Source organism: Podarcis pityusensis (genome assembly GCF_964106645.2).
Source record: "Podarcis pityusensis genome assembly, chromosome: 6".
NCBI classification, from domain to species: domain Eukaryota; kingdom Metazoa; phylum Chordata; class Lepidosauria; order Squamata; family Lacertidae; genus Podarcis; species Podarcis pityusensis.
The window spans coordinates 51,971,156-51,993,188 of record NC_138030.1 but is presented as its reverse complement, the minus strand read 5'-3'; the positions used below and the strand labels follow the sequence as shown (position 1 = coordinate 51,993,188).

At 44.0% G+C, this 22,033-nt stretch overlaps 2 protein-coding genes across 4 annotated transcripts in view; both read left to right on the top strand.

The window, feature by feature from the left end:
• The window catches only part of BTBD19 (BTB domain containing 19), a 69,772-nt gene extending 57,320 nt beyond the window's left edge, over positions 1-12,452 (top strand). Inside the window, exons 9-10 of one of the 3 annotated variants that reach the window (XR_013987443.1) lie at positions 1,042-1,146; positions 2,521-2,539. The gene's annotated coding sequence lies outside the window, so the exon portion shown is untranslated. Of the gene's footprint in view, positions 1-1,041; positions 1,268-2,520; positions 2,540-11,744 lie in introns of those variants that run through there. The other 2 variants (XR_013987442.1, XR_013987444.1) reach the window with 2 other exon arrangements.
• Positions 12,453-15,001: 2,549 nt separating this feature from the next.
• EIF2B3 (eukaryotic translation initiation factor 2B subunit gamma) overlaps positions 15,002-22,033 on the top strand; it is an 89,882-nt gene continuing 82,850 nt past the window's right edge. Inside the window, exon 1 of the mRNA XM_081009471.1 lies at positions 15,002-15,054. Coding sequence (XP_080865597.1) covers positions 15,025-15,054 — 30 coding nt within the window. The 5' untranslated portion in view covers positions 15,002-15,024. The remainder of the gene's footprint in view (positions 15,055-22,033) is intronic.

Here is a 22,033-nt window from a genome sequence, read left to right as displayed (position 1 = left end):
GCTCTGGTAAACAGCTCAGTCTTCATGTGGATGCTAGGGATTCAGATTAACTTCTTAGATCAAGGTGTGGTGGATACTGTCAGTATATAACCAGAGCTCACCATGAATGGGATTTGACTGTACTGTAGCCTCTGGCACAGTTGACCGGCCACTCCTTTTAAAAAGAGGCCTGCTAGCCAGCTGCTTCAGGTCAGACACAGGTAGGTCCTGTCTGGCACTGTTTGTTTGAGTACCTGGTTGCTAGGCAGGCAAATGGCCCGGGAAGTCCAGAGAAAACCTGTTTTCACTGTATTGGAATGTGCTGAGTCACCTAAGTCCAGGAGTTGCTTTTATTTGCTTCTCAGTTGTGGGCAAAGAACAGCTACCCCAGACAAAGATGTGAGCCCTTTGGGGGAATTGTACAAGACAAGTGCACTGGAAATAAAGTTGTGAGTTCGACCATTTTGAACACTGAAGTAAAACTAAGAGCTATACTTAATGAGATGGTGGGAGATTCACAACTGGATCTCCCATGATTTTCAAAAATGATACGTGCAGCTGGTGGGGGGTGAGATTCAGATCAGGAGGGGCACTGAAGAAGGGAATTACTCTCCCATCTCCATCTGGTTTCCTGGTTAAAATTCTCCTCCTTCTGCCCCTACACAGCTGCTGTTGCCACTTCATGGATTAAAACATATGGTGTCCTCCTTCGTCCTGTAACAAAAAGATGAAGTCACAGGAACCCAGTTTAAAACAATATTAATATAAACATAAACATAAGATACAAGCCAAAGCCAATATGTGAACAACAATATAATTCTCTGAACAAATTGGTATGTGTAGACAGTGAAACAAATCTCCAAAATAATATTTACATTCATATCACTTTACATTGAGTTCTTGTGACTTGGTTACTTTCAGCTGGGGACTCCCTCCTCTGCTTTGCTTCTGTCTCCTTCCTCCTGTGTCACAGGCCCAATTTTCTTCTCTCCCATGGCTGCATTTGCCATTTTTCTAAATCTGTTGGGAAGTCAGTAACAGCTCTGCCTTCTTCTTGTCTAGTTGCTGCTTAAGAAGCTGAGATGTGTTCTCTGGTCGTGTGGGACGATAAGGTTTTTAAATAAACCTGCGTTTTCAACCACGTACCAGTTTTTTCAAAGCCCACGAGTGAGTGAGGACTGGTATAATTATTATTTTAAATCAGGTTACGAAAAGTTTGTTCACTTTCCCACCTTAGGTATAACAACACAAACATCATCTACTGCAAAACATAGCAAATTACATACATACCACACAGCCATTTTCAATTACAGATAGGTAGCCGTGTTGGTCTGCCATAGTCAAAATAAAAAAATCCTTCCAGTAGCACCTTTAAGACCAACTAAGTTAGTTCTTGGTATGAGCTTTCGTGTGCAAGCACGAAAGCTTCTGAAGAAGTGTGCTTGCACACGAAAGCTCATACCAAGAACTAACTTAGTTGGTCTTAAAGGTGCTACTGGAAGGATTTTTTTATTTTAGCCATTTTCAAAACATCCTTCTAGCATTAGACAGCATCTGCTGCAGCAAAATATTCTCTATCTTTAACTGTCTAATAGGTGTTGTGCAGCCTGAACCTATTAATATAAACGTCACTGAATTCATTAGAACTTACCCCAGAGCCTTGGTGCGAAACTACACAAGACACAAGAGGTTTGTGTTTGGTTTTCCTGATGTTTCTGTTTCTCATGAAAAGCACCTTTGGAGTCCCAAATTAGAATGAAGGAGGGCCTTTCTAAACCCTTTCCCTCTTTTATCCCTTTCCTTGAGCTAAACCGGTCCTCCCCTCCTAATGCTATTTGCCCTGCTGAGAAAAACCGACCCCATTCTCCTTCATCTCATGTAGTTCAGTCCAAAGGCAGCAGACTTGTGCAAACTGTTTTGCATACATGCCTACAAATCTGTTATTTAATCTGCTCTTTTTAGTATACAATAATGTTGTTGTTGTTTTTTAAAAAAGAAGACTATGCCTGTTAAAAATAAGGACTGTCAAATCATTTTAAATAAGGGTGCACAGTCCTTGGAATGGTCTCCACCCTCCTCATATTGGGCAACATCAAAACTGGCCACGCCCTGACTCACAGCTATTCCCTGTCAGGTAGATTTTCTCCACAAAACCTATGGGGACTTGACAGAAATTTCTTCCAGATGCTGCTCCTTTATCTTAAGGCCCAGGGCTGGGTGGGTTGGCCCTGCTGTTGTTTGGGCCTCATAGAAACTGGGAGGTGCCAGAAACTGGATGAGGAGAATGTGTCTTGTATAAATGTTACGGTCTTTATCTGGAGAATAAGGTCATCGTGCTCACAAAGCTATTCTTTTAATAGTATTGACTGTTGAGCTCATGTGGTCTAAATAACAGAAATGTGTAGCAGGGTTTTGCCTATGCCAGCCGTTTGTGTGTCTACATGGCTGGGGGAGACTGGGGGAACAGTGGAACCAGAATACTGTATGCAAATACTGTCATCGTCTCAGCATTTTTGGGATGATGGTGCCTGTCCTTTCCAGGGAGATTTCCTGGACAACCAGTCATAAGCCTGGCTGTAGCGGCTGCTGTGTAGACATACCCACAATACAAAGCAGGTACAGTGTTATCTTCTACTGGATCGTCTTACATTGGAGTATGTAAGCCTCTTTCTCACACAGAATTCTTAGTCAGGCAGACTGGGAATGCAATTCTTTCTGGGAATGCTTTGTCTGATGAAGCTATTTCAGTAATTCCCAACATGGCCACTCCCTCTGACACCTAACTACTTATAATACAAGGAGTTGTTTACCTACCACACCTTTTTGAAAGTTGAACGGAGATATTTTGGGATCATTACAATTGTATTTAACTCTTGTGAGCCAGCACAATTTGCATTTGAAGTGCTAAAATCTTTGAAAACAGGCTGCTAAATTACATTTGTAACCAGTCAGGCGCCTGTTCCTCTCTCTGCCAAGTCCATGGCAAGAGAACATGAGATCTCAGGCACCCACACAGGGTCTGTGTCCCTTTGGAGAACAGAAGATACAGTGGAGGCTGTCATGCTTTAAGAAATAGGGTTTATTTGCCTAATTACAACCTTGCTCTGTGTGGAGGGGGTCCAGATCTTACAGCATGACCCAGATCATTGCAGGCAGTTTTTCCTTCACCCTCACCATGATCTGTCTCCACTTTTCTTCCTCTTTCTTCTTCCCAGAAGCCCCTTGCGCTCCCCCAGAGCAGTTACCCTGGCAACCTTCCAAATCCCTAGTCTCTGGTCTTACCTGGAACAAGGAGTTGTTGACTGGTTTGTGTAAGGCAGCCCGGGAACCCCCTTGCAGCTTATATTTCCCCTGCATATCACAAAGAACCCATAATCCTAACATTTATTAATTTCTAGGTTTTAGGGGGATTCCCCCCAATTTCTATAACAGTATATACACCCAGACTGCAAGAAGGAGAGTCCTGTTTAATTTGAAAATTTGCATACTTAGGATTCTTACACCAAGATCAATTAGTCAAATCAAAGATTGTCACTTTCACACATGGAGAAGGATTCTCTTGCTGGGTTTTCATCGGGTTCAGGACATCACACTCCACCAAACAGAAGAGAGGTGCTGTGAAAACTGTGGTAAATGTGCCTGCCATCATGGGAACAGAACCGTTAATCAGAACTGTGTAAACTATTTTGGTGCACCCTTAAATCTGCTTATGCCAACACAAAATCAAGAACCGTCCCATGACCCTTCTCAAAACTTTGGGAATACCCATTTAGTGTAGTTAAAAACAAGCAAATAAACCTGAGGCTACCCATTCAACACCCGAAGTTAAATGTACACTGGTTTCATCACCAGCTTATAGAATTGTCCTGTACAGTGGTACCTCAGGTTACATATGCTTCAGGTTACATACGCTTCAGGTTACAGACTCTTACAGACTCCACTAACCCAGAAATAGTGCTTCCGGTTAAGAACTTTGCTTCAGGATGAGAACAGAAATCGTGCTTTGGCGGCGTGGCGGCAGCAGGAGGCCCCATTAGCTAAAGTGGTGCTTCAGGTTAAGAACAGTTACAGGTTAAGAACGGACCTCCGGAACGAATTAAGTACGTAACCCAAGGTACCACTGTATCTCATTCCCAGACATGTTGTGCGACTATGCCAAAAAGCCAGACCTGAAAAAACATCCCTCTGTGGGCAAAATATAATTTCACAGAATGTGCTCTGTTTCCAAACTCAGTAGCCCTGAGAAAAATGTGTATTAAAAATACACTCCATGTCTGATTGGATATCAACCTCTACCAACCTGATACAATCTCCTTTCCTCCAAAGAGCTCTGAGTTTCTTTTATCCTCACAACAAGCCCATGAAGAGGCTGAGGGAGGAAGATCAAGATCGCCTACTGTGCTTCTTGGCAATTGCCCTAATTATAGAGGGTTGGTGGGCATATGGGGATGCAGAAGGGGGAAAGTAGAGTGGTAAGCAAGGTTTCAAAAAGTACTGTACAGGAATCCCCTGTCAAATTATATGAGCATTTACCAAGAACATATTTGGCTCACTCAGACACACCCATTGGATCACTGTCCATTCTAGAGTCAAATTTATTACTCAGCTAAGCAGAGAGAGAACTTCAGTTAGTAAAAATTAGGTGCAGAGAATCATTTTTGTACTTCTGTACTGCCCTCTGGTGGGGAAAACAGATCTCTGGTACACATGATGCTGTTGACCAGGCCTGTTTGAATCCAGTTTCTTTGTTCTTTCTCAGTTTATTGGTTGATGAGAAAAAGCTGAAAGAACTGAATATGCACGAGAAAGAAGTAGGTGCAGAGAGGAGTGATTAATAGCATTTTTAATATTCAAAAGGTTACCATCTGGGATGTAAGAGGGTACTGATTTATGGTCCGCCACATATGTAAACCAAGGAGTAGTCAACCTTTTTGGACAAGTAGGCAAATTGGAATTTTGGAAAAGAGCTGTCTTTTAAAAAGGCGCCAGTCAGAAATGGTACCAGTCAGAAAACGCTGCTACAGGAATAATAACTTAATGCAAAATGACTGCCTAGAAGGGCATGGCATAATGCAAAATGGTTGCCATGGCAAAACAAAAACAGAAAAAGAGAATCACAAAATGATGCTGGGGTACATACAGCCCCATCAACAGAGAAAAGAAGAAAGAATCCTACACCAGCCACTACACCATTCACTCAAAGAGATAAGCTCTTTGCACCTCTCCTCTGTTCGGAATGGAAAGGAAGGTGGGTGTCCAGTTCTGGCATCCAAAGAAATGTGGGCCTGTTTAAGGAATTTTAGGAGAGAATGAGTCAGTGAAGACAGGAACTGAGCAGGAAAGGCAATAGACTTTCATGGGGGGTGGGGTGGGTTTGAGCATATTTTTACTGTGACAATTTGCAGGTGTCACAGGAGGTACTGGTGAGCACAGTGGTCACACTGGTGCCCCCTGATCTAAGCAAATGGTCTTGCTCCAGGTTTGACATGGAACATTTTTTGGACCTGCAATGAGGTGGGTATGGATTTAATCTGTTACTTTTCAGGGGAACGCATATGGGGAATTCCCATATTCAACACCGGGGACGACAGAGGATAATAAATTAAGGCATTTTATCAAAAGAAAAAAATACAGGTTTAAACCAATATTTTTATTCTTATAAAATGCAACAAAAAGAATTAACCAAAAGGGAACATACATGGGGTTTCTTTCATTTATAAAATAATTACATAAACAACAAGAATGATACAATATTCGGCATATGCCTGACACATGCCTTCATGAATTTTAGTTCTAGTCCAACGTAACCCAAAATACTTCCATCGGATAATGTGTGGAGTGTCAGTCCTCCCACAGCTTCTGGAAGTGAATCATTTTTATTATTATCAAAGTTTCCCAAGCATTTTGAAGTCATTCATTTTTTGTTGGTAAATTTAGTTTTTCCCAGGCTCAGGCCAATGTTGAAGCTTTGCCAGAATCAAAATGGACATCTTGCTCTTGGGTTAACTCACCCACCTGTCATTCAGTCTGTTTGTAATTTGTTTGTAAATCTGCTTGTTTCTCTGTAATGTGATAAGTGAGTTGATTGCTGAAATATTGTATTAAATATCAGTTCTATTGTGGGAGGGGGGGAGGTTGAATGTTGGAACAGATTGTTGAAGGTATGATGGCAGAAGGATTCCAGGCACATGGAGGAGAAGAGGACGGGATGAAGACCACATGGGGAAGGGCTACAGGACAATATGAGCATATGCTTTGCATGCAGACAGTCCCAGGTTAAAATCCCTCACATACCCAGGTAGGAATGGAAAAGACTGTCGGTCTGTGTAGATAGATTGTACTGAGCTAAATTGACTTGGTATAAGGCAGCTTCCTATGTTCCAGTGAAGCTTCAAGGGGTATTATTTCATTCTGTGAAATATGGAATAATATAGAAGGTAGGAGGATAAGGCTACCATTGGCTACTAACTTGGTTTGCATCCGTCTATCTCGAGAGACAATGGAAAAGTGGCCTACGTAGATGGGCCACTGGCCAGCAGGTCTCTCCTTACATTTTGAGGACATTGGCATCACTTGCTGAATGTTGATGTGAGGCCTTCCCAGCCCTATAGGAAGCCTGTGTGGGCATCCTAGTGTTCATCCATATAGTATATAGTCATGGAAACGGTTCTATATTAAAAGCTTCATTATTCTTTAAATCACGAGCATGCTGTTTCTTAGGGAAACTGATATGATTCATCCTGTTGCTATAAAAAAAGTCAGAATGAAAGATTTAGGATGCAAGCTGTCAAAATTTCAGAGAGATCAGTTGAAAGGTGGCTTGGCTTATGGGGAAAGCGGATGGTACTTATATACCCTGCACACATAGTGGCATCTGCCACTAAAGAGCAACCACAGTGAATGTAGCTACTCCTCACTCTCCTGAAGTCTTGCAGCCTTTGCCCCGTCCTCTTGTTCTTCACCATTTAATGTTAATTGATCAATGCACCCACAAGCCACCTGCTTCCATCAAGCTGCCTACTGCCAGAACTTCCAGGTTATACTGGCTGGCTTCCCATACATGTTATCCTGTGCAAAATAAGACAGCACTCAGGGATGGCTGTCCTGTCAAAGGAGCAGTGATGCAACCAATTGAGATGTAGAGTGCTGACCATTGCTTCTGGCGCCTCAAACGCTTCCCGAAGTTTCATCTCCTTCCTCTAGCTGCCTGGTTGGCTAATGCGGGGATACCAAAATTGGCTAGGGGAGCGGGGAACATACGAAAGAGGGTTTGGGGCAAGGCAAGCTTTTTCTCCATGATGAATTCCCCTTTTCCATTGGGTGTTTATAGTGGCAACAAGAGTTTTGAAATGTTGTAATGCCAGGGAACCTATACAAATATTTTCCCCCTTGGAGGCTTTTGGATCCAATGGAATCCAAATTCCAGCTGATTTGGCCTGGTTGATATCTGGAATTGACTTGGGACGGCTGACACAATTGTTCCTAGTGCCCTGTCCCACTGAATAGATAGCCAATTTTAGTGGGAAGTGTTGCATATAAAGGGTCTGGGACAATGGTTAGAGAGCAGAAGACAGACAACTCAGGATGAGGATGACAAACCTGCTTTTAGATTGCCAGTTTGGATCAGGGATGCTGCTTTGTAGTATTTCTCCCCCCCCCCCCACATTTTTTTAAATTAATTTTTTATTAATTTTAACATATAAATTATAATACATATCACAAAACTTCACATCTTATACAATCTATTTTTGGACTTCCATCAGCACCTCTGATGATCCACGATTCTTATCACTTCTTCAGCATTTCTTAAATTCATATTGCCTTTAATTGTCTTAACTAACCGTCCTCCCCTTTATCCATTTTTGCAATAATTCAAACAATTCACCTCACAAAACTTCTTGCAAACCTACAAACGTAATCTGATCATCACAATTACTTTTCAAATAGTCCGTAAATTTACTCCAGTCTTCTGTGAATCTCTGGTCCCGCAGATTTCGAATTCTTCCTGTTAGTTTATCTAATTCTGCATAATCCATCAATTTCATCCTCCATTCTTCTTTCGTTGGTAATTCTTCTTGCTTCCATTTTTGTGCCAATAATATTCTTGCTGCCGTCGTTGCATATGAAAACAGCTTAAAATCTTTTCTATTTATATCACTTCCTACAATCCCCAGTAAAAATGCTTCTGGTTTCTTTATAAATGTAAATTTCAACATTTTTTTCATCTCATTATATATCTTTCCAACTTCTTGGAAAGCAGATTCCAGAAGGTGCTAGGAGGCTACTGTTCATTCCTATGAGAGGTGTTCTGTTGGGTTCAGTTTTGTCCCCCATGCTTTTTATTGTCTAGAATGAAATGGTTGGTGGAGGTCATCCACATATAAGTATGCTATTTTCTCCTTTTCATCAAATCCGAGGAGGGTGGTAGAACTCCCAAAGGGTGCAGTGCCTTAAGTGATTAAAACTGATCAGTGGTTTCTGTGATAAAGAAAATCCTAGTGGGGATGACTCACAGCAGTACACATGTAGTAGTTGCTATTTATTGCATAAAGCAAGTAGTGTTGTTGTTGTTTAGTCGTTTAGTCGTGTCCGACTCTTCGTGACCCCATGGACCAAAGCATGCCCGGCACTTCTGTCTTCCACTGCCTCCCGCAGTTTGGTCAAACTCATGCTGGTAGCTTCGAGAACACTGTCCAACCATCTCATCCTCTGTTGTCCCCTTCTCCTTGTGCCCTCCATCCTTCCCAACATCAGGGTCTTTTCCAGGGAGTCTTCTCTTCTCATGAGGTGGCCAAAGTATTGGGGCCTCAGCTTCACAATCTGTCCTTCCAGTGAGCACTCAGGGCTGATTTCCTTAAGAATGGATAGGTTTGATCTTCTTGCAGTCCATGGGACTCTCAAGAGTCTCCTCCAGCACCATAATTCAAAAGCATCAATTCTTCAGCGATCAGCCTTCTTGATGGTCCAGCTCTCACTTCCATACATCACTAAAAGCAAGTAGTAGCTGCTGTGAAAAGGGATTGATTGTTAAACCACTCCAGGAATTGTTGCTCTGAAGGGGGAATAGGGGCCTCTAACAACTCTTAGCACCCTTGATGAACTATAGTTCCCAGAATTCTCTGGAGGAAGCCATGGCTGTTAAAGTGGTATAATAGTGCTTTAAACGTGCAGATGTGTCCCTGGCCTCAGTGCTGCAGATCCACTATGGACCATAGTAAACTCTCAATGCTTGGGACGTCGACTATACTGCAGATTTACCTGCAGGTGGTGCTGCTTGGCCACATTTTAAATGTTCAGAATAGTTGACCAGCTCTGAAAAAAGAGTGACAGAAGACCTAACCCCTCTGGTGTATACTGTATTGTGATCCTTGAAATTGATGCAGCATATAATTCTTTTAGCCTTATTCTATGCATGACATTGTAGATTGGGCTAAGTGACCATGGCTGGGTTTTTGCATGGCCATGCTGTTTATCTACCTAGAGTTTTATCCTGCTCTGAGTTCTCCAAGGAACTCAGGCTGGCATAGGTAGCTCTTCCCCCTGCCCTCCACTGCCTGTCACAGCAATGCTCTTTTAATCTATGATGCAAAGTAAGAATCCTAAGTATTCTTATTAGCAGACAGCAAATGCCACTGAATGCATTGGGACTTCCTTTTGAGTAAGCGTGTTCAAGTGTTGTCCTGGCAATTTCCTATCATGAGTCCATGGCAGGTGTGTACATGTGGTAGTTCACTAACATTGCAAGAACTATCTGTTTATTACTGATCTCTGTTTCTTCTTCTTCTTTGACCACTTATCACTCCATAAAAAGGTCCAGCTTCTTACCACTTGTCCAGAGCAGAAAGTTATTCTGCCATTCGAGTGAACATAATTAACCCGATATGTGTGAGTGCGTGCCTGTGAAGAGGCAAGACACAGATCAGGAAAAGGCTGGGGTAATGCCAAGGGAATTGAAAGCAACCACCACCAAAGAGTTTGAAGCCTCCTCAGGAATTGTGCTCAAAATGAGATTTATGGGTAATGTAGTGTACCCAACACATTCTTCCTTTTTCAGGGGCAAAAGGATTTTGTTCCATTCATTGTGGTAGCTTATTGTAAATTACCACAATAAGTGGAACAAAATCTTTCTTCTCTGAAAAAGGCAAGGCTCCAAAATGTGTTGGGCACACTCTATTTGCCACAAACCTTTTCAGTGTTTTCTTCTTTGTTTTTTGGAGACAGAACCAATACACCCATCATATTTTTGTCTTCAGGCATCCATGCTGCAACCACACCAGACACATCCGCACACACTGATCCTTCCTGAACTTTATTTTATTTTTAAAATTTCTATGCCACCTTTCAATATAAATATTCACAGAGCAGCTTATGCAATAAAGTTTAGTCAGCCTGCTCATATTTTATATGATAGAATTTTGTTTTTACTCTGTTTTTCTCTACAATAGATTTTTAAATGCTCACCATCTGTAAAATATCTACCCAGTTGCCAAAATGTTATCAAACATCTCCTGAATTACAGCCCTATTTAAAGTGCTGGCAATTGCACAATTACAACCTTGTTTTGCCGTTTTGATCACTGCCCTTCCTGTTACTCTGTAATCATAGTTAGGTAAAAGCTTTGGTCAGTGACCAACCCTCGCACGGCCTCACTCCGTGCAGCCTCCCAAGTTGGCAGGGAGCAACTAAGTACTATTTCCAAACAAATTGTCAATTGATTTTTCACCCACCTTAAAGTAATTTGGCCCAGTGCGAGGGCCACACATGGAGGCAGAGCAGCCCTTCCTTGCTCCCCCATAGAGATCAAACAGCTGGCTTAGCCTATGGACTGCCTGGAAAGATCAGGCGTGGAGTGTGGTGGGTGAGGGGAATGCCCACACCCAGTGAATAGGGAGACACAGCCTTGTGGAAGTCTTCCCTCAGGGCCTGTCCGGAGCAGTTTCCTGTGCTCCTGGTTCCACCACAACACACAAATGCAAATGCAGGAAGTGTCCTTCCCATTAGCCCACTGCGAAAGCTGGCTGTGCAATCCATCCACATGGGCTGGTGGAGGGAGTGGCAGAACAGCCAGAAGCACTTTTTGCAAGGGGGCTGAAAGTTAAAAGCCCTGCTGAACCCACTAATCTGATCTTCAAAATCAGGGTATTTTTGCACATGTTCACATTTATCCCTCTCATCCCCTTCCTCTGTTATCCAGCCCTACCCGCCCCACTCCACTCTCCATGCTGCTTCAATGTAAGCTCATTGCAGCAGGCATCTGTGCTCCTCTTCCTCCTCCTTCCTGTCTTAGATTTAACATTCATTTTGGATTCCCTTGACACAGAATCCATGCTCCAGAGTTCATGCTCCTTGATGCCATGAGGACACCGCAGGAACCGTCAAGCAGGGTGGAGAAACTCCTTGTTTCATACAACCAGGCCTTCGGTCTCTGACCGGTCTCTGACAAGGGCAGCCCCACCATGCTTAGGTGACTGGCTCAGCATCCGATAGTGTGCAATGATGTCTGTCATTCACCTCAAATCCTCACAGCTCAGGCATGCTCCCAAGTAAGAGTTTATTGAGGAAACAGTGCTGCTCGTGCATGCATGCTTTTCACAGCTGCCACTGATGCTGTCAGCATCAAAATGCCAGCTCATACTTTTAACATGGAAAAACCACTGTTGTACATCCAAAGTGACCACTGTTGTGGATGCTTGTTAGTGCATTTACTTTGGTAGGTGGTCCTTATCAGTCTACTCCTATTTCTGTTTGCTTCTCATTTGTTTCAGGTGGCCCAAATGATACAAGCATGTCTATTCCCACTGATTGATGCATGCTGAAAGCAAATCCCAAACTGAAACAATCCGATTTGGAGGAACTGTCTCCACACTGCTCATGTGTGAGGGATTATTCTAGAGACTGTATGCGGCATATACATTTAAAAAAAACAAAACCTAATAGGGAGGTCTTATGCAAGACCTCTTCATCACTCTTATGCAAGCCAGGTAAATATTCTTATGCAAGAGCTCAGTATTGGAAATGGAAAGGGGAAATGAAAATGGATATCACCCCCAATCAACCACCACAACAAAGCCTCAATTTTGCACATTATGAAACATAGTAATTAAGGCTGGTGATGTTTGTTCTTGTATACTTCCGGGGATTTATTCTTTTTAAAGGTGTGCATGCACAGGTACATAAATACCTGTGCACATGCCCAGAGTGTGAAAATATAGTGGAGGGCTGAGAATTGAGAGGAGGGGCAGAAAAGTTCCACCCACTGGTGTGGATGACATGCAGGAGAATAGCAACGAGTATCCATGACTTAAAAAAGAGGAATGTGAAGAAGTTAATGTGCCAAACTTGCACACATTACAGTCAGATCTTTACAAACGTTTGCAATGTAAACTGTTTGTAATATAAGGCCCTGGTCTGGAAGTATACTAAGTCAATCTACCAAACAAAGAGAGTCCCCCCCCCCCCCACTTTCCTAGTTTGGTTGTGTGAATCATCTATCTGCTAGATTCAAGTAATAGTAGTAGTAGTAGTAGTAGTAGTAGTAGTAGTAGTAATAATAATAATAATAAAATTATTTACTTTTCCCTGCCCACTCTGGGCAGCTTCCAACAAAGACCAAAAATACACTAAGATGTCACACATTAAAAACTTCCCTGAACAGGGCTGCCTTCAGATGTCTTCTGAATGTCAGGTAGTTGTTTATCTCTTTAACATCTGATGGCAGGGCGTTCCACAATAATAATAATTTAGTCCAATGTGTCCGATGGAAACATGTTAGCAACAGGGATAGGGGCCCTCCCCGAACAGAGGCTTAATTCAAAATTTCCTTGGAGTTTTTTGTTATGCATTATGGCAGGTGGAACGAAAATAATGGTCCACTAAATTTCTTTAGATACTAATAACTTACTCATATTTTGTGCGAGGTACCATAGCTTTGTGGCATGTATACAGCTCCAACAAAGTTAACATTAAAATACTTAAGCAAGTTATATTTATATGTACATGGATAAGGCCCTCTAGTGTTCTTTGGGCTGCAAGCATTTTTGTCTCCGCCTGCTGCCACCATCCAGTTACTCTTCACCTCATTTGTTTAAACAGTTGCTCATGTCCTGGGGCACTGAGTTCCAAAAGCCCATTAGTCTTAGCACGAAGCCATCTTTTATTGAATTCATTTGGAATTTAACATCTACCTTGAATTTTGTTGACTTTAGGATGGGTAAGTAGCAATTCCTATTAATTTTTGTACAAAATGTTATTTTATATTATAAATCTCCATATACCAAAATGGAGTTTGGGGAGTTACTGTATTTTCCCCATCCGCTTCTGGTGTGTGTGTGTGTGTGTGTGTGTGTGTGTGTGTGTGCGCGCGCGCGCATGTGTTTGTGTGTGTTCCAGTCTTTCTCTCCCTCCTAAGTCCTCAACGTTAGGAGCACATCCCATTCAACTCAATAGAATTTATTTCCAAATAAGTGTACTTACAACCGCTGCATGCTTTTCTTTCTCTTTCTCCCCAAGCCATTTTTGGTGTTAATTATGTTTTTCATGTGAATCCAATAATCTTCTTGGCAAGTAGCGAGGTGGGGGGTGGGGTACACATTAAAGGATCCACAAATCTTGCCAAGACTGGCAAGATTTATTGAAAGCAGGATTCTGATTCCTGCATGTTGGGACAGCACTCTATTTTGGGTCTGGCTGGGAAATGAGACACAGTGGGCACATCTTTTCTTTCTCCTTCTCAGTTTTCTTCAGCCCCCTCCCTCCCAGGATGGAGTCTCACCCAGTAATGGGGCAAGAGAGAAAGCAATTGTTCCTGTAGTTCCAGACAAGCTCACATCAGAAATCCAGTCCCTCACTGGGTTCCTTGGCACAGACAGGCATCTCAGCTGCTGATCAGTGATTGATTGATGCCCCCTTAGCCATCAATTGGGCCTGGGGGAGCAGAGGCGGGTACCAACCAGCTGGATGAATCACCCTGATCAGGATGCGTTCCCCACCCCCCTTGGCTCATCCAGTCATGCTGAAGCTGCTTTAAGAAAAGATAATGATTATTATGAATCTTTGGAATGGGTTCCTGCTCCAAGTCCCCTCCACACACCCTGCTGTCTGCAGCGTGAGGCATTCCCATGATAACCATCTGGCAGACTGAAGCGCTGCTGAGGAAGTCAGCTGGTTTGTGGGTGAGGCACCCCAATGAGTCTGGCTTAGGTAACACTTCCAATTCCTCCGTACAGACAGGGAGTGGTGAGTAAGAACTGTGGAGCTGCAATTTTGGGGGCAAGGGGTGTGTGTGTGCTTGTGCGTGCGCTCTCCTCTCCCAGGCCAAAACCACCCACTGTGTGGCCCCAGGGACGTGTCTGTGTGTGCAACTGCATGCCTGCACGTCTGTGCATGTGTTCAGAGGCAGACACTGCTTTGTCCTCTAGGAGGCATATACACAGAGATAGGATATTTATAACACTACTACAGTATGATGTGCTGGGAGCTAACGAGACTTTCCACAGAGATGCTTCCTTGTGGAAGTAGCTCTGAAGTAGCTATAACGTCCACATAGTTCAGGGTGCAGTCTGAAGTCACATCAGGGTACCACCCTGCTAAGGCTAAATAGGCCTGGCTCTGCTGAGGGCCGGATGAGTGACCTTCTCAGATCCACAAGTGACACATCCTTGGCTTCCATGATGGAAGAAAGGTGGGGTAGGAGCATGAGAAAATACAAGAGTAAAAAATAATATAGATTATAAAAAGGATAACTTTTTGCATTGGTCTCCTTGCTGATTACAGTGCCCTAGCTTTTATCCTTTAATTTATTTTTCTGTTAATTTCACTATCAGTATTAAGAAGAGGATAGGATACCTAAAGTAACATGATTATACCAAAGTGGTTGTCGGAAGTTATCAAAACGATGTCGTGTGACACTCTAGTTTACTTCTTGGATGCCAACAGGCTTCATGAAGCTGCAGGAGAAGTGATATTTGCATCAACCTTTTGTAATATTATGTTCAGGGTTTTTTTAATGCACTTTCTCCGCCATTGCCTGGCATTCTTCTTGGTCAGATGCCTGCTAAGCTTCTTCCTCACAAGCAGGTGAGTAAAGGGCGGGTGGGGAGGTTGAAGCTATTCATGCCGCTAATTAGCAGCCATTTTTCTTTAGACTGAGGGAAATAGGAATGTTTCCCCCCAGCCAACCGGGCCCCAGGAATGAATTGGAGGCAAACAAGCCAGGGGATAAAGGGGTAGGCGGGTGTTTTCCTGCCTCAGTTGGCAACTGTTTCCCTAATAAAAAGAGAAACATACTTGAGGAGGGGGCTGCAGGCCCTAATTAGAAGGAAGGGGATTAGAATAGTGAAAAGGGGGCTTCTCTCTCTCTCTCTCTCTCTCTCTCTCTCTCTCTCTCTCTCTCCTGTATACAGGATCCCTGAGTTAATGGGAAGAAAGGGCTTTTGGGGGTGGATGGAGTCAGCATGTGGGGGTGCAGGTCCCCCCCTCACTGATACAGCTCAACTGCCACTCCTGCCACCACCCCATGGGAGAGAGGATGGCCTGATTTAGGAATGGGGATTGTCTGAGTGGGCTGCACCGGTTTTGATCTGGCAAAGCAAGAACCAAATATCAATAACCATGTGCCTTGGGAAGGGGAGGGGCCCAACCTCTGGTGCCCTCACTTGGGAGTTGGTTTGATAGTTTTTTTGCAAAAGCGTATGAAAGGGAGATCTTGGAAAATGTTTCAATCCTAGAAAGTTTTCTGGCTGAGGGAGTGAGTAGCTGGGAGTTAGTTTGCTTCCACAGCAGGTGTTTAGTGTGGAATTGCCCTGCCTTAGGTGCTTATATTTCACAGTGGGGTCACACAACAACATTGCCCAGTATTGTAACCCTCCTGTTTTTCCCCTGTGCTGCTTCTGTCTTTCTTCTTACCACAGAAACTCTGACCTTTTTTTAAGGGACAGTTGTAGCTGCCTTGAGCGCTACTCTAACTTCTTATTAAAGATGGATATTTTTACTTTATTTATTGAAATACTTGTATAGTACAGTTTCATTTAAAAAATAGTTAGAACAAGTCCAATTGAGGCATTCAGTGAACTGTTTCATCTGTACTGGATCAGTTGTGATGTGAGGATGTAGAAAAACTGCTTGAAAATGTGTGACTGACAAACTGTCACCCTTTGCCCATCTCGGCTTCTTAAAGCTAGTCATGAGGGTTGACTGGGCAGGTACAGGGAGTGATCAGTGCTTCATTGGAGGTGGGGGAAGTATCATTCTCCTTGAAGAAGGTGGTGGTCATCCCCTTCTTAAGAGGTCCCCCCTGGACTTTAAAGTGCTAAGCAGCTATCACTCAGTGGCGAATGTCCTCTTTGGGGGCAAGATGCTTAAGAGGGTGACATGGTGCTTGGTGCAGTCTCACTCAATGCACATTGTTTAATATCTGGTACAGTGGTACCTTGGGTTAAGTACTTAATTCGTTCCGGAGGTCTGTTCTTAACCTGAAACTGTTCTTAACCTGAAGCACCACTTTAGCTAATGGGGCCTCCAGCTGCCGCCGCACCACTAGAGCACGATTTCTGTTCTCATCCTGAAGCAAAGTTCTTAACCGGAAGCACTATTTATGGGTTAGTGGAGTCTGTAACCTGAAGCGTATGTAACCTGAAGCATATGTAACCTGAGGTACCACTGTACTTGTTATTCTACTTGTTTATCCCAGCTACCTGGATGTAGGTCTTTCAATGGCTGTTTAACTTTGGCAAAAGGCAAATTTTACTGCATGCACCTAGCACAACCTTCTCTAGCCTGGTGTCCTCCAGGTGTTTTGAACTACAACTCCCATCAGCCTAAACCAGCACTGCAAAAACATCTGGAGGGTACCAGGTTGGCGAAGGCTGGCCTAGTACAAGACCCAAGAGTAAGTTCCCTTGTAGACTGCCCATATAGTCACTTCTGCACCTAGCAATAAATGCTTCTGGTTTTCAACATTATGCTCGCAGCAGATTCCAAAGAAGATTTATTACTGCGTACTATGCCCCTGCCACTTTGGGCAAGTCACTGGAGTTTGAAAATAATCAAATAGGAGTAGGGACAATGGTTTAGGGAAGGGGACTTCCGGGTTAGCGCGATCGGCTAATGGCGGATTCCCTCCGAGCTCCGGAGGGAATCGGCTTGACAGGGGCTGGGTCTTGCCGTGCCGGCGACACGGGGACCCTCAAAAACCACGGGCATAGGAGCCCGTGGACATGGTGACTCGGCGGGCATCGTTAAGCGCCCTCCCGACTCGCGAAGGAGCCTTTTTAAAGGCTACGGAACGGGTGCCGGGGAGCGGCGTGGTGCTGTGAGTCTTCTGCTTCCCCTGCCGAGCGAAGCCGCATGCCATTTGTCGGAGAGCGCTGACTTCTTCCTATTAAAATTTGGACTTAAAAACAAGAACAACAACCCGTGAGTAATTGGGAAATTGGACTACAAATAATTTGATTATGAATTTGGCACGAGCGGGGGAGGTGAAAAAAAGGGAAGTCCGCCCCCCCCTTATTGTAAACAGTTTGAAGCAAGGAGCTGTCAACTAAGGTTGCGTGAAGAATTGGGGTAATTCGATAAAAGATATAAATTCCACAGATTTAAAGGACTAAGCTAATGTGCCGGAGGACAAAAGTTTAATTATTTGGATTAAGTACCACCTTTCTCAAGCCCGGGAGTAACCCGTGAAAAGAGCCTGCAGAGGATTTATAGAAAACTTTTGACAGCTGTCAAATTAGCTGTCAAAGCCGGAAAAATCAAAGCTTAAATTCTAACCGGCTATATTGCTACAAAATATTGAAAGTAAAGAAAGACTGATACAAATAAACTTGATTTTTGGATCGGAAGGGAAAAGAAATACTAAGTAACTAGAATCCCTCTAGAGGGGATTCTTGGATATTACAAGAATGGAACTAGGTCGGGAAATACGAGCTGACTTGCAAGAGCTTTTTTTTCTCATGGGAAAGCTGCAAGAGAGGATAGAGCAAGGCCATGTTTTGTCTACAAGTCCTACGAAACCGAAGTCAACAGAAAATATACCTACTGAGTTGGAAAGGGACTTGATGCTCAAAACACAGGCAGCTGGACAAGAAAAGAAACCAAAGACTAAGACATCAGCTGAACAGGAGGAGCAGAAAGAAGGGGTGGCTGAAAAGTTACAGAAGATAAAAGAGAGCCGGAGACCTGCCAAGAAGAATTCCAATTCGACTAAGATGAAAACTGGATTATTTGGGACATATAGACTTAAGAAACAGAGTTGGAGCTCCACCTCTAAACAAGTAGGCCTTGCTGGAAGAAATATGGCTAACATGGAGAAGGTACTTCCCCGACCTGGGGCGTTCAATATGAAAGATTTTCGAAGAAGCCGGCGGAAAGGGACTGAGAGAGATCCGAGAGCCTCGGACGTAAGGTCACCAGGCTAAAAAGATGGACTAATTGGACTTTGGTTTGGGATTGAAACCGGGAAGAGAAGGGTGGGGTTTAGAAGTCCAAAGGGGGCCTGATTTTTATTTTGCAGTGTAAAATTATATGCTCTTTATTATTATAAGAATGGGGAATCTGTGGATGGGAACTAGGGACAATCTTAGGGAAGGTATTTTATTATTTGTTTTTATATCTCTTTTTTTATCTTTTTTTTTATGTATGATTAAGGTATATATTCTAAAAATTGCTAAATAATCTAAATTAATGGATAATAATGAATTAAGGTTTAAAATTATTATAAAGAATCACATTAATAATTTATGGTTAAGTAAATTAATAAATTATGATTAGGACATTAAGGATAAAAACTTGCTTGAATAAACAATCGGAGTTGGAATACAATAAGGGGAGGCGTGGGGAAGTCATGAAAAGAAGTTATTGAAAATGAGACCTAAAAGGTGGAATTTTTTTTTTTTTTATGTCGTGTTTTGTGTTATTTTTGTGTGTGTTTTTGTCTTGTTTTTTTGTAACCTTTTGAAACTTTAATAAAGATTATTTAAAAAAAAAAAAAAAATGGTTTAGGGAAGGAGCCCAGGGATAATATTAGTATAGGGCAGAGTGCCTCAAATTCGCATCATTCCCAGAATTACTTCTGGTTGATTGCTACCAGGCATTTTCATCTGCCCAGAAAGTTTATAAAAAAATTAATGGAGTGGTGGCTGCTGGTGGTATCTCAGGCTATTTTCTATACAACCCACATTACATTTGTTTTAATCCCACCCTCAGGGTCCCATACAGAGTTCTCCCCACTTACCCCATTTTAACCTAACAATGCCATCATAAGGTAGCTTCGTTTCACAGTGAGCTTCATGGCTGAGGGGGATCCCTGGTCCTAATGTGGTAGGGGCTGCCTCATGCATCCTGGCAGCAACTTCTGTCTCACCGGGCACTCTTAGGGCCCTGCTGCTGACGTCCAAAGAACCAAAGAGTGAGTGAAAGAGGAGAGACCACTGCCCCTGAGCCCATCAAGCTTCTTGTCCTCCCTTCGAGAGCCACATCGTAAAGCTGGATGAAGCCAGATCACATTAGGGTATGGGAGAGGGATCACTATTTACCACTTCCACATTGAGAGCTGGACCATAAAGAAGACTGATCGCCAAAGAATTGATGCTTTTGAATTATGGTGCTGGAGGAGGCTCTTGAGAGTCCCATGGACTGCAAGAAGATCCAACCTACCCATTCTGAAGAAAATCAGCCCTGAGTGCTCACTGGAAGGACAGATCCTGAAGCTGAGGCTCCAATACTTTGGCCACCTCATGAGAAGAGAAGACTCCCTGGAAAAGACCCTGATGTTGGGAAAGATGGAGGGCACAAGGGAGGGACAACAGAGGATGAGATGGTTGGATAGTGTTCTCGAAGCTACCAGCATGAGTTTGACCAAACTGCAGGAGACAGTGGAAGACAGGAGTGCCTGGCGTGCTCTGGTCCATGGGGTCATGTCATGCTGGCCACATGACCCGGAAGCTGTCTGCAGACAAACGCCAGCTCCCTCGGCCTACAGAGCGAGATAAGTGCCGCAACCCCAGAGTCGTCCGCGACTGGACCTAACAGTCAGGGGTACCTTTACCTTTAGGAAACACAAAAAAAACACATGGCAGTGTCAAATCTGGAATGGAGAAGATCCCTGAACAGGAAAGGCCCATATGTGGAAGTGACAGTCAGTCAGGACTTCTGTACCTTGAACAGTGGCTTGGCTGACAGAAGGATGGTGCACTATTCCTTACAGCACCACCTGCATGCTAAGTATACCTTTGTCTGTTGCATAATTGTCACAGGAACCTGCCTGGAGCAGTTAGTTTAACAATTCCAAATAGGAATAGCTGGGAGCATCCTGGGCATTGCTGTGGGTCAAGAGGTGGGTCTGCCTCCTCACCTGCACAGAACAGTCACAGGATAGATCCTGTACCTGTGAGAAAAGTAACCTATCGAGAAAGTAATAGGAAACAGGAAGCAGCTGGAGCACATAGCCCCTGAATTTGCAAGCACAGTAGGTGTGAGGAAGTAAGCAGGAGTCTGCAGGGACTTTGAGTACACTTTGAGTATGGGGTCCTCGCCGCGGGATCACATTCACCCAGTGTTATGCCAGCTGCACTGGCTCCCCGTGGAGTAAAGGTTCAGGTTTAAGGTGCTGGTTTTAAGGTTTAAAGCCCTATACGGCCTAGGACCCTCGTACCTACAGGACCGCCTCTCCTGGTATGTCCCATGGAGGACCTTACGGTCTTCAAATAAAAACATCTTGAAGGTCCCAGGCCACAGGGAGGTTAGACTGGCCTTGACCAGAAAGCCAGGGCTTTTTTGGCCATGGCCCCGATCTGGTGGAACGCTCTGTCACAAGAGACTAGGGCCCTGCGGGACTTGACATCTTTCCGCAGGGCCTGCAAGACGGAGCTGTTCCGCCAGGCCTTTGGCCAAGGCACAGTCTGACCCCCCCCCCTCTCTCCTTCTGTAATCTTCATAGAACTCTAACCCAATGGTTGCCATTAATTTGATTCTGAATTGATTCTAGAATGTATTTTAATTACCGTATTTTTCGCCCCATAGGACGCACCGGCCCATAGGACGCACCTAGTTTTTTGGGGGGAAATAAGGGGGGGGGTTTTCCCCAGGTGCGCTGTGCTAAGCCCGAAGCTTGGGGCGTGCGGAGCTCAGCGTGCCCCAAGCTTCTGGGTGCTGGCAAGGTCTCCGCTAGCCGTGGGAGAGCCGAGCGACTTCACGCGGCTCTCCCACGGCTAGCGGAGCGCTGCGCTAATCCCGAAGCTTGGGGCATGCGGAGCTCAGCGCGCCCCAAGCTTCTGGGTGCCGGCAAGGTCTCCGCTAGCCGTGGGAGAGCTGGGTCTCCCACGGCTAGCGGATAGCTTCCTGAAGCCTGGAGAGCGAGAGGGGTCGGTGCGCACCAACCCCCCTCGCTCTCCAGGCTTCAGCGAAAGCCTGCATTCGCCCCATAGGACGCACACACATTTCCCCTTCATTTTTGGAGGGGAAAAAGTGCGTCTTATAGGGCGAAAAATACGGTAATTGACTGTGCAATTTTATGTACACTGTGCTATTTTTACCTGTTGTTAGTTGCTCTGAGCCCGGCTTTGGCCGGGGAGGGTGGGATACAAATAAATTATTATTATTATTATTCCCTCTCTTTTGCTGTGTCCAGCCATCACTTGTTCTGTCCCATATGATCCTGCAAGGCAAAAGTATTCATTGACTGGTCAGTAGGGTTGCCATATTTCAAAAAGTAAAACCAGGACACCCCAAAAGTTGTTTTTTTAGGAAGACTCCCTAACCCGAAAGTTGTACTGGTCAACAATGCCATTGGCTGGAATGGAGTGCCTCATATTTGGGGGAGGCAGCACTCCCTGCTATTGGGAGGGGAAAGTGTTGGAGCAATACAGTTCAGAAAAGACACAGTATTCACACATGGCAAAGGGGTGTAGGATCATGGGAGATAATCAGTGCAGTTATGCATTAGATTAGATTAGAGCAAATGTTTTACCACCCACCTATCAAAAGGTGGCCTAGAGGGTGAGCCAGATCTGGACCTGACCCACTGGACATATCCATTTCCTTACCTCTGCTATAGTGTAGG